Source organism: Leptodactylus fuscus, chromosome 5, assembly GCF_031893055.1.
Source record: "Leptodactylus fuscus isolate aLepFus1 chromosome 5, aLepFus1.hap2, whole genome shotgun sequence".
NCBI classification, from domain to species: Eukaryota; Metazoa; Chordata; class Amphibia; order Anura; family Leptodactylidae; genus Leptodactylus; species Leptodactylus fuscus.
Genome location: NC_134269.1, coordinates 93,370,921 through 93,383,671, shown reverse-complemented (window position 1 = coordinate 93,383,671; position 12,751 = coordinate 93,370,921). Strand labels below are relative to the sequence as shown.

Sequence of the window (12,751 nt, the reverse complement as noted above, 5' to 3'; positions counted from 1 at the left end):
GCTGAAGCACGTGAATGTCCTGATTCTATTCCTCAATGACAGATAGCGTTTGTAGGCGGGTTAAAGTACCCGATCCCTAATTGGGGATCATGGCAGTTAATGGGTTAATAGTGGTCACTGTTAAATCGTTTTAATGGCGAACTGCGATAATCTCATGTTTGCTGCAAAAGTGCAAAATTGAACAACAACAAAGGCATTTGGGGTATACTGAATTATATAACATACAGTAGAAACCCCAGAGCATTTGGGCCATACAATTGAGCTATCTATTATATACAGTAGCGATGGGTCAGATATATGCAAGAAATAATTTTGGTTGACATTTGAGAAGTTGGAATTTTTTTTTTAAATAAACCAAAATGTAAATTTCTTAATCACAAAAGTTAATGGGAAGATGGGTCAAAACCTATGCTATTGTATATAGTAAGTCTGCACAATATACATTTGGAAAAAAAAATCTAGGAGTGCAACCAAACCTATAACTCAACGGTATGACCCCAAACCAGCAACCTGCTCAGCAGTACTTTGTGTACAAAAGGGTAAAGCTGGTTTTACTTGGCCTAATTTTAGGGTCCACACTATGGATGCATCACTCTATGATGCCACTGAACCTCTATTATGGCCCTCTGAAACAGTCACAAAGTTGCTTTCATAGCTATAACATAGCTCTGTGTAGAACAAGATTTTTAAAGGAAAAAAAAAATTATATATGTTCACGCGAACTCAAGAATGCTTCTTATTCCTAATTTCACGTGACATTTTCTGGTCCTGCATATTAAAATATGGGCATTGCAATAAAAACAGAAAGAAAAAAATGCCTCTGAGTCAGTGTAACAAAATGACCAAACTTTGGCTACTGCTTTAAGTGATCCCTGACTTTTCAACAAACTTTGCATAGATCACTATTACAGGTGAATACAAGAAACTGCAGTAGATTTAATCCTATGAAATAAGTGCCTGAGTAAGAGAGGAGAGACAAAGACAGAGAGGCTGATGGAGAGAATATGAAGTTTGTATTACACTCCAAGTGCTTTATTCACATTAATACAGGTTAGCACTTCCTTAGAATGCCCTTCATGATCCTGCTGTTGCTTCTGAATAAGAGAGAGAGTTAGGAAGCAGATTCTCCTCTACTCCCTGTGTGCAGTATATAACAGACATTATAGCAGCCAGGGCTGTGGAGTCGGAAAAAGGTACCAACTCAGATTTCAAAATGAAGTGATTGTTTTTAATTATATTCTACATTAATTGGTATTGTATAATTAATTAGATATAGTTTTCTGCATATTTACATTCATAGGACTTCACTCACTAGCTTTTTTATGAAGTCGAGGAGCTTTACTACCCCTGTCTAACCATGACTGTCATGGATTTATGAAGGAGTTGGAGTGTGAAAAAACAGAGTATTCATTGGCTTGACCTGCTGACTCCACAGCCCTGATAGCAGCCAGTTTCCAGCCAGCAGCTTTGAGACAAATGAAAATGAGAGAATACAGAGGAGAAACTGCTATAAAATGGAGAATACAAGTCATACAATGACCAAAAATAGTGTTTTTCCTCATGTATATACACCGTAGTACTGATTTATTCAAAGTTTGTTGAAAAGTTGGGTATGTTTTAACTTCTTACACACTAATGTGTATTCAATTTCACATCTTGGGTGAAATTCCTCTTTAAGGTTTGGAATGCAAAATCATTACAGAATAAATTACATATTAATCAATTTGTAACATTTGCTAATATCGCAACCAGCATATAAGGGATTTGGATTTCCAGACCCCTTATAGGTAAGTAACAAGGATAAAACCGTATCGAACAGAATCTGACAGCACCAGGGTGTTTAAAGTTGCCTTGACGTTGACAGCAGCATATGTCACCTGGGTTCCTGTAGCACAGAGTTGTTTCCTTATTGGGTTTTGGACTCAGAAAACAACAACCCCTCTGCTGATATGGCATCTCCCAATCCTACTGTTCTAGTTGGATCCTTGCAGATCAGGACAGGTGTGAAATGAAAGGTCACTCCTCCTTTTCTCCATACTGCTACTGGTTCCTTAGCAGTGATCTTAGCGGTAGAACCAGTCTCTGTCTGTGATGTAGAGAATTCTAATGGACTTTTAAGCATTACTCGTGAAGGGTCGATGGTTTCACTTGCACATGCCTGAGCTCCTGCAATCCGAGCACCTGCAGCTACTGCAGCAATCTGGTTTCCCCAAAAGCCATCAATGGTGGCAATGATATGATAGGCCAGTGTGTGAAAGTGCACTCTGGTAAGACCAGAGCCTTCACTACCAGAACCCTGAAGAATCCAGAACAAGATATCACTCACGATCCCAACATCTGGAACTCCGGACCATGCAGGCACGGTGGAATGAGGACCATCTGCTGACTGGGTCAGAAACAATAGCTCTTGTTCATTGAGTCCAAGAGAACTAATCAGAGGGAAGACCTGCTGACCAAGAGAACACACAGATAGGAACTTGTTATAAAAAGGTGACACCCCTTCCCCACATATTTATGCAAAATCATCCCATACACCCAAGCAGAAGATAAACATGTATGTGTCCTATTAAATAGAAGAGACCTGGTGCAAAACCACTCTCCACAACCAATGTCAGAACGAACAAAATTCTCCTTTATAGACAAATACCAATACATAGGAAGATTTGACCAAAATGTTAGAGTAGGTTGAAACTTATCCTAATGATTTTACTGTGTTTTGTTTTTCTTTTGAGGGAAAGTCAGGGGTAGCTTTAACAGAAGGGAAATGTCTAAGAGACTCCTTTATATTTTCAAGCCACTCCTGACTCAAAAAAAGCACTGTGTTTCGGCAACATGGGGCATTAGTCTAAAACTTTTTTTTTTTTTTTTTAAATGCCCTACAAAGGTTTAGGGTCTCAATCTTTATTGGCATTCTGGCCACACATGAACATGTCACCCAGTCATTGGCTGAGCAGCAATGCTCCATGTGACCAGAGTGTCACTGCTCTGCTACTGATTGGTTATGTTACTGACGGGTGAGCCAAAGGTCAGGAACACTGGTGACCCGAACAGAGACTGGATCCCCGGCCAAATGGAAAGTTTGTTGAAGCCCCCACAGGGGTTACAAAGGGCTCAAATACCTTTACACAACATATAGGAAGACTTTAGCAATGATAATTTATGCTTTTGGTTCAGGAGAAATAAGATATCTATGTGTCTGCCAGGATACACATCTGTTTAAAGCAAACTTGAAAATGCATTGTATAGGAAAAGCTGAGCAATTTTATATATTGTTTATTGGGAATAGGTTTAGTATAACGTGTACTATATGTCTTAAATATCTGCTCTTCCTAGGCTGTGAAGTTAAGTGGGCACTCCTTCCTACATATTGGCAGCCCTCCTTAAGATTGTGCACACAAAGAAACTGTAAGTCACAGCTAAAGAACGCCCCCTTAACTTCTGAGAATAGAAAGAGCAGAGATATAGATAAACAAATGATATATATCTCAATCTGCCCTGTTCCTCCTGCTCTACGACACGCTGCCTGCAGATCAGACTGCATTTTACATGTTACAGGTTCACTTTAGGGTCTTTTATGACATATACTATTTTGTATAACTACACATCCCTCAAACATTAATCCGTTTTTTTCCAATCTCATTGGTTACCTGGTAGATGATTCCTCTCATCAAGTCGCCATCTGTCATACTTGCCAACTCCAAATGTATAAGGATATCTGAAGGTACATCTGACAAAGCATTGGCAGCCTAAAGGTTGTTCCAAAGACAAATACAGTTGGTGGTCAGTATGCGCAGAAAGTTCATTAACCTCTTAGCTGGCCATTAAAGAGGACCTGTCATGTCTCCTGACACTTCCTACAAAGTATATAATGCAGGATCCAACACTTTATCATTGGAAACTACCAAAATGGAGTTTGCTAAAAACATATATTGTAAAACCATGGCTGTGGTGTCACAGGCAGCGCCTATTTTGGGTTGAATGTGATTCTGAAAAGGTTACCAACTCCTGGTTCAAAATAAAATGATTAATGTGGATATGGTAAAATGGGACCCGATCAAGGCTCCCTGGTACACAATCTCTTGCTTGCTCATCTGTGGAGGTCTGACACCCAGCTTTTCTTATTGCTGCAATGGAGCAATCCACCATTTAGCTTCTGGTGCCCAAAGACAGACAAATTAGTGGATCTTCGCAAGGCCTAGGTGTCTGACTCCACAGATCAGATTCTGATTTGTGGCCAAAAACCCTTACTGGCTAAGGCCCCATGTTACAGAAAAGCTGTTTTTTGTTGTTGCAGATCTTGCTGTGTTTTTTTGAGCCAAAGCCACACGTGGATTGATCACAAGGGAGGAGTGTAAGTGTTCCCCTTGTATTTCCCATTCCTTCTGTAGCCACTCTGGGGTTGGACTCAAAAAACTCTACCAAAATATGCAACAACTTTTCCACAACATGGGGCTTTAGCTGAATAGTTTCTTGTCATTTTCCCCTTATTCTTTAAGGAAAGGGTAGAGCTAGATGTGAAGTAGGGAGAGAGGCACATGAAAGCTATTTTCTTACCTCATGTAAACGACTGGCTCTTTTTTCCTGACTTAATCCCTCCATCATATGCAATCCAGAAAGAACCAATAACTTTGGTTGGAAGTCCTCCAGGCTTGAAAGCAAAACCTCCAATGATGTCATGGCGCCATTGGACAAGTCATGGGAAAAAATGAACCGACTGGCAGCTGGAGCACGAGCTGAAGCCCATTGTTCACCTGAAACAACATTAATTTAATGGAAGATTGTGCTTATCTTACATGTGCATCATATATACACATATACACTTTCTTACCAGCTTTGTATTCCAAGATTAGATGATATTCATCCTGTTCTTGTAATGAGCCTGGAGGCACCAAGATCCGATCATCTAGTAGTTCATGAAGTTTAGGGCCTATCGGGCCACAAAGAAGAACCTGCAGTAAATTTATAGATTTGTTTAAAACAAAAAAACATTAAAAGGGCTTTTCTCACAGAATATAAGTGTCTGATTCTAAGAAAGGGTTCAGTCCTTCAAGTCCATAGGACTATGGGAGATCGCCTTTAAGTGTACCACTGCTGTATTCGCAAGGGCTACTTTCAGACCCCTATTCTTGTGAGCATTTGGGGGTTTAGCAGTCATACCCCCAGTAATCAGACAGTTATCCCAATAGTCTGGATCATTTATAGTATGATTGTATGCAGCCCTCTCCCTCCCATCCCCCAGACAGACCTAGCTACTGCCAAATGTTTAGTACATTATACCTAAAGGAAGTTTTAATCTGGCATGAGTTTGTACAGCAAGTGCACTCTTGGCTTTCCCTAATACACAAGTGCCCTCTTCTTTCAGCAGTTAAAAACAAAGCAACACAACCCATCCGTTCTACTTCTGAGTGACAACTGTGGCATCCATCTAGGAACCCTCTACAATCATTACTTAGAGCAGAAGGGTTGTGGTATGCTCACTGCAGGACACTTCAGTATTAAGGAACTTGCTGTAATGCTGCATTCAGATTTTCGGTTTATGTACATGTAGACAGGTCTCCTAGCTAGCACTAATAGCAGCGTTGACGGATCAATACTGATCACAGAATCTCTCTAAAGGAAGCCTGTCTCATTCAAAGATCAGTCTAATCTGCAGACATCTGAGTAGAAAAACAATATCACTTGTATGACTTGTAACTTTTGTAACTCTGCTGAGAGGTCGAGGTAGTTCTACTCAGTGACAGACCCAGAGTTTAACCAGACCAGTAACCATTTACATATTTGCCGGAGATATAACTGCATGCCAAGTTTTGCCGCAACACAACATTTCTATCTGAGTGTGTTATTCTTTGGTCAATAAGTGAATATTGTTCTAACATAATCTTTTTTTTTTTTTTTTTTATGTAGATTGAGCGCCCACATAGAGCTCACAATGTACATTTTTTTTTCCCCTATCAGTGTGTCTTTTTGGAATATGGGATGGAAATCCAAGCAAACACGGGGAGAACATACAAACTCCTTGCAGATGGTTTTTTGCCCTTGACAGGATTTGAACACCAGGACTCCAGCCCTGCAGTGCTAACCACTGAGCCACAGTGTGGCCCCGTTCTAACATAATCTTAAAGTTGTGACAGTGTAGGCTAAGTCCTAAGGAAGAGAAATTTTACCTCTGTTTCTGGGTGACTGGCCAATCTCTGAGCGATAAGAGCAGCATTTCCACCGACAAAGTGCTAAACAATAGAAAAGATAAATGGATTATATATTTTAGGTTAGAAAAAAATACATTTTATCATGGCTAAATAGACACAATGACAAAATTACTAATGAAAATGCATCAGAATTCTTCAGCAATCTGTACAATAACAAGTGATATACTGTACATGCCTTGCATTAGATTTATGAACTGTTTTAGACACATTTTGCACCTTGTCTAAGAAGATGGCTTAGCTTTTAAGGTTGTGACTTGATAAGCAATATTCAACTACAAAAACGTAACCTAAGCCAACTAAGTGTAAATTAAGTCAATAGGGATCCCATCCCCAGAGAAACCACAGTGTTAGTGTTCACATAGCTGTTATGCTCCTATTTGCATCAGCACAATAAGGACTTATATCTTTGCAATGGCTGAACAGATAAACAAATTGGGAGAAGAGCTGCAGTTTCCTGACACCACCATTACATTGTACATCTGTAGTGGTGGCCCAGGGGAAAGGCAGCTCTACTCTCATTCACCTGAATAGGAGGAGAGTTGCTTATGGCAGTACACCATGTACACAGCGTCTAGTACCTGGGGGCAGATAAATGTGTTAATTGGTGCAGGGACTGAGTGTCAGATCCCCACCTATCAGATACTAATGATTGATCCTGTTAATACGTCATCAGTATCCATAACACTTGGAGTCTTGAACAACTCCTTTAAAGAGGACCTTTCATGAGTTGGGGCACATGCGGTTTTATATACCGCCAGAAAGCCAACAGTGCGCTGAATTCAGTAGGCCAATAATAACTGTCGGTACAGTGCAGATATCATTCCCTTAGTAACAGATCCCGTAAGAGTATTTTGTAGTGTAGTTCAACTATTAGGGGGGGTGCGTCTACTCTAGGCATGGAAGGCATGACGAAGCTGGAGATACTGATAAAACCACACCTGGGGTATACAGAAATCACTCTGAAGGTTGGCAAAGGTCTTAAATATCCCGTTATCTAAGATATGACTAAGGGACAGGACACCCTTATCCCCCCACCCCTCAAAGCCCATTAGCACAGTAAATGATTATTATGCCACAGAGGAGTAAATGTAGTAAAGCCACAAGTACCTAACAGGTTCTTCCCCTATCCCATATCTTGTATAAGAAGGTTAACGTGGGGGTTGAGAACAAGCAGTCGGTAGGGGACCAGCCTCCAAAACAGCAACCGGAACAGTCTAAGGGCTTGTTCACATCTGCGCCCAGTCTCCGTTCTGCAGGTTTCCGTTTCCTGCACAAAACTGAGCAGGAGACAGAAACCTGCAGGACTCTTTCATACCCATTCATTTGAATGGGTTTGAAAGATGCCCGGCTGTGAGTGGCGGTGAGCGTTTTATACTCTCCGCCACGAAACCGGTTTTTTAAAATCAGACACAGAGTCGGACATGCAATACTCGGTGTCCGGTTTAAAAAAACCGGTTTCGTGACGGAGAGCATAAAACGCTCACCGCCGCTCACGGCTGGACCCGGTCTGACAGCTTTCCGTCTTCTGCATATAAGCTGAGAACGGACTGACGAACGCTAGTGTGAACCTAGCGTAAGGCTTGGTTCACACATGCTTATGTGATCAGTCCGTTTGAATTCAGTTCGAGACTAAAAACGGACTGATGCACACACTGATTGTATACCGACACCTTTTTATGCTGATAGCAAACGCTGTCTGTTTAAAATGTGTCAGTTTAGTTTAGATATTTTTTTCTTTTAATTTTGGTGAAGACTTGAGGACAGATAAGGGCATTAAAAGTAGAAAATTGTAAATAGAGTAGAGATAAGAACATATAATAAATGTCCTTATGTCCTTATCTCTACTCTGTTTACAATTTTCTACTTTTAATGCCCTTATCTGTCCTCTAGTCAAGTCTTCTCCTAGATTAAAAGAAAAAAATAACTAAAGTAAAACTGACACATTTTAGACGGACAGCGTTTTCTATCAGCATAAAAAGGTGTCAGTATACAATCAGTATGTGCATCAGTCCGTTTTTAGTCTCAAACTGAATCCAAACAGAGTGATCACTTAAGCATGTGTGAACCAAGCCTAAGGGCTCGTTCACATCTGCGCTCGGGTCTCCGTTCTGCAGGTTTCCTGCACAAAACAGGGGCAGGAGACGAAAACCTGCCGGCATGTTTCAATCCCACTCATTTGAATGGGCTTGAAAAGTCTCCGGCCGTGTGCGCCGGTGAGCCGGTGCACTCTGCGGCGAAACCATTTTTTTTAAACCAGACAAAGAGTCGGACATGCAGTACTGTGTTAAAAAAAAACGGTTTCGCCGTGGAGCGCATAAAATGCCTACTGGCGCTCACGGCCGGACTCGGCATGACAGGTTTCCGTCTTCTGCATGCAGAAGACGGAAACCTGAAAACGGAGTTCCAGCGCTGATGTGAACCCAGCGTAAGGGGTATCTTACACACATAGATAGCCCAATCTCACCAAGCCCAACAGAAGTCTCCATCCCTGAAGCTGCTGCAATTGCACCGCCAAAAAGTAAATCCAGGCATTCGGAACCGCCAAGCTCCCCTCCGTCTTGTCCCACTGTAGTGCCTCTAGACTGATGCGTGCTCCCTTCTTCTGCCAAATTAATTCCCTAAAAATACTATGAATGTTCCTAAAGTATTGCATTGGTATCCACACTGGAGAATTATGAAGGAGATATAATAATTGCGGCATAAGGACCTTTTTAAGTAAGTTACAACGCGCTACTACGGAAAGGGGAAGTTTACACCACTTTACATCGCATTTTAGTTATGAAGGGTTCTAAATTTAGGGACAAAAACGACACAGGACTGGCAGATTACTAGTGCACTATAACATGGATCCAGCATAGCATAGATGGACCTGCTTGACCTGATGCTTCATTCAAACCACCATCTGAACATCAGAAAAAAAAAAAAAAAGAAGAAACAGCACACATGTGATACGCTGATCTATGGATTTACCTTGGCATCTGGGTTCTGTGTAGCAGTTTGTGAGATATGCTGAAAGCTATCTGCATCACTATAGAAACGTTCAGCTGCTGCACCTCGCTGCATGTAATGTAGGAATGTGGCAGCCAGCTCCTCTTGTGAGGTGAGGACCGTGTGATCTCCTCCAGACTTGGGGTTCAGTCCTAGAGCTTGCAGGAGACTTACTCCGGAGACTACCACATCAACACATGCATTCACACTGTAAAGACAGAGAATTACAGTAACTCACACCTGCCATACTGCTGCAAATGAAAAGTTATACAAGCACTATGGAACACTTATTAAAGGGGTTTTCCAGCCACAAAAGGGATGAGGTTGATGGCCTGTCCTTAAGATTGGTTACTAATATCAGATCGATGGGGCCTGACTCCTTTCAACCAAGATCAGCACATTGTTAGGAGCTAGAAGTCAACAGTTTGGTACACTGCAGTTCAGATGTCATTCACTTGAGTGAACACTGAATGACAGTACCCCAGCATGGACACTACACAGTGTGCAGAGTTGTCTGCTTTGGCTCTCTACACCAGGGGTCCACAACCGCTGGTCCGCGGACCAGTACCGGGCCGCGGGGCATGTTACACCAATCCGCGTACCGGCGGCGAGGAGTCAGCAGCTTGGTTGTTTGGTGATTTGCTCCAGACCATTACTACATGCCTCCCCTGATAGTGATGCCCCAGGCTGCGCTATTAAATAGATCGGCGTCTGCAAGACACCGATCTATTTAATACTAATTGTGCAGCTGTTAGACACAGAGAAGACAGACAACACGTCTGCTTCTCTGTGTGGGAGGCGCGATGTGATGACGACACTTTATTAACAGGAGTTATTTATATGAGGGCTATTGGGGGCATTACCCTCCCTTGTATTAATAATGCCCCTAATAGTCCTTATATATATACTGCATATCATTAATACCGGGGGGGGGGGGGGGGGGGTATATAGGAGCATTATTAATATAAGGGGGGTATTATTAATAAGGGGCACTATTTAAAGAGGACCTTTCATGGATTTGGGCACATGCAGTTTTATATGCCGCTGGAAAGACAACAGTGCGCTGAATTCAGCACACTGTCGGCTTTCACGATCTGTGCCCCCGGTGAAGAGCTATCAGTGCCGGTACCGTAGCTCTTCACCGTTAGAAGGGCGTTTCTGACAATCAGTTAGGAACGCCGTTCTTCACAGCAGCGCTTATAATGTTGTACTGTGAGAGCGGAATACCGAATGTAGATCTGAACTGAGCATAAGACTGGCTTTACACAGGCAATGCTCACTTGTGAGTACTGCAACTGTGTAGCTTGGACAAGTCTTGCATTGAATACTGTCCATGTAATTAAATAGGGCTTTTCACAAGTGATTTTTTTTCTGCACTGGTTCTCAGTCCATGCAAAGAAAATGGCGGCATACATTACTTTAGTCTGAGCATCAGAGGAGATTCACCAATTCAAATCAATGGGACAGCCAAAAAAGAAAAAACAAAAAAACTGAGTGCACTTTTACACCATCAGAGTATATACTTATACACAGCAGTCATATATACAGTCAGTACTGCACTAAGGTTAAAACATTCAGAGTAACCTTCCACTTTAAGTAAATATTAATTGGGCAATCCTTCATAGAAGGGGTCTGAAGCTGCATACCGCCATAACATCTTGGCTACCATTACAATTTATGATTTTTTTTATATATACAATGTTACACCAAGCTGAGCAAGGCTGACAGGAGGAGTCGTGTCTGCCAGACAACATCGCTTCTAGGACAATCTACAAGATCAGTTGGTGATGCTGACCTCTTAGTTCCCTAATTTTACTTTCTCAATATTTAACTGTTTGATCATTTCTCTTGCAACCCATAACTAAAGTTATTTGTCAATTTCCAGGCTGTTGTAGTTCAACAAACCCACAGGTTCCATTCAGTCAATGTCAAATTTTAACATAATCCCATGACTACTGGTAGCCCTGCTAACCCTGGTGCACTATTGTAGGGTTATGTGGCACAGACCAACCCTAGCATGTTATAAAGAAACGGATAAGTATCACAATAATCCCCTCCTAGTGGTTTAGTTTCTGCAATGTGTGATAAAATAATTTACTGTATATTCCAAGATAAACTCTCTATGCCTCCTGTGGTTTAATTGACATTAGGCACATCACAATGGCACCAGAGCCAGTATTACAGAAAAGAGGTCAATGAAAACCGCATGGGCTATTTGAAGGTGAGGAAAGCCTGACTTTATTAGTTGACTCTCCACCTCGTTGAATTTATATATAATGTATGTAGCATATAGAATAAACCTATTTCTGCACATGCAGAATGCACACCACTGCTCCACTGTCATTGAGAACTCATGGATGCCTGTTCTTCTGGACCCCATTGATCAGACAGATATCCCGTGTCCCTTATGAAATGGGAAAGATTCCTATTTAGATCAGGGGTGGATAATTTCCTGTAAACTTCAGGAACCAGTTAGGGCACATCAGGTCAGTACTTTCATGGGCGTCAATAGAAAACAGCTTGAAGAATCGAATCCTCCCTTAATCCTGGCACTCATCTAACCCATAATAATAAATACAGCTCCATGGCGAGTATGGCTATTCCATATAGTATCCATAATATGTAAGCATTGACAAGATAGACTCACCCTACTGCCACCTTCCCCCAGTGCCTGCTGGGTGCTGTGATCAGCTGGTCCCAGGCAGCAGACAAGGCTTCTTCAAATGATGGGCTCCTTGAGGTGGTCTCCCTGGAGGACAGACTCTGCAGGGAGGAGGAGAGGTATTCCAGGGCAGCCTCAGGGATGTCAGGCTGGAGATGATGAATCAGCCCCACAGTAAAGGCCAGCAGGCCCACACAAAGAGCTCTGGCCCACATACTGGTCATGTATGAAGTGGAAGATCTATCTAATGGATGGATGAGGAATGCAGCCCAGAGCACTGACAAGTAACCCTGTGTCCATCAAGCCTTACAACCCCATTAGACGGAGCTATACAGGAGCTGGGGAATCACATCTGCCACTTACTCCAATGTCTCCAAATCAATAACCCACTCACTATGTGATTCCCACAAGTGACAGACAGGAGGCCCTGGGGAGAGAATCCTCAACTATGAATGAATGAAGCTATGAAGGATCCCATCCAGCCCGGACCGGCTAGAGTTTCACTTCCGATCACCGCCACTACAGCTCCAGCCTTACTAACATCTGCTTAGCGTAACTTGCGTCTGTGAATAGAGAAGTGCGTAAGTCTGACGGAAACGAAGAGGTCGCGCTCATCTTCCAATCAATAACTCCAGAAGGTCACCTGAGGGGTTTGACTTCCATGGTGGGCAGAAACGAGGCTTGACACGCACGACTCCGAGCAGCACAGTCCACGTCACCAGCTGTACACGAATCACTAAGCGCACTGTATCGCTCGCCGTACGGCTAACACTAGGCCACTGTGTGCTGCCTCGTCGCCATTTCCCTGGAGACTCCTGCGGCAATAAAATGAGATGTAGAGGCTTGTGCTGTGTCAGCGGGGACTCCAATAACAAGATGTGCTGTAGACACTAGG

General features: G+C 42.4%; 1 protein-coding gene across 3 annotated transcripts; it reads right to left on the bottom strand.

The window, feature by feature from the left end:
- Positions 1–633: 633 nt before the first annotated feature.
- ADPGK (ADP dependent glucokinase) lies at positions 634–12,391 on the bottom strand. Of its 3 annotated transcripts, none has more exons than XM_075273703.1 (7): positions 11,842–12,391; positions 9,177–9,402; positions 6,165–6,227; positions 4,829–4,949; positions 4,555–4,751; positions 3,648–3,746; positions 634–2,476 (listed from the first exon to the last, which is right to left on the bottom strand). In XM_075273703.1, the coding sequence occupies exons 1-7, from the start codon at positions 12,078–12,080 to the stop codon at positions 1,907–1,909; spliced, it is 1,515 nt and encodes a 504-aa protein (XP_075129804.1). In that variant the 5' UTR covers positions 12,081–12,391; the 3' UTR covers positions 634–1,906. The 3 variants fall into 3 exon arrangements, with proteins under 3 accessions (XP_075129804.1, XP_075129805.1, XP_075129806.1); XM_075273704.1 differs by having other exon boundaries at positions 634–2,449; XM_075273705.1 differs by having other exon boundaries at positions 634–2,446.
- Positions 12,392–12,751: the final 360 nt, after the last annotated feature.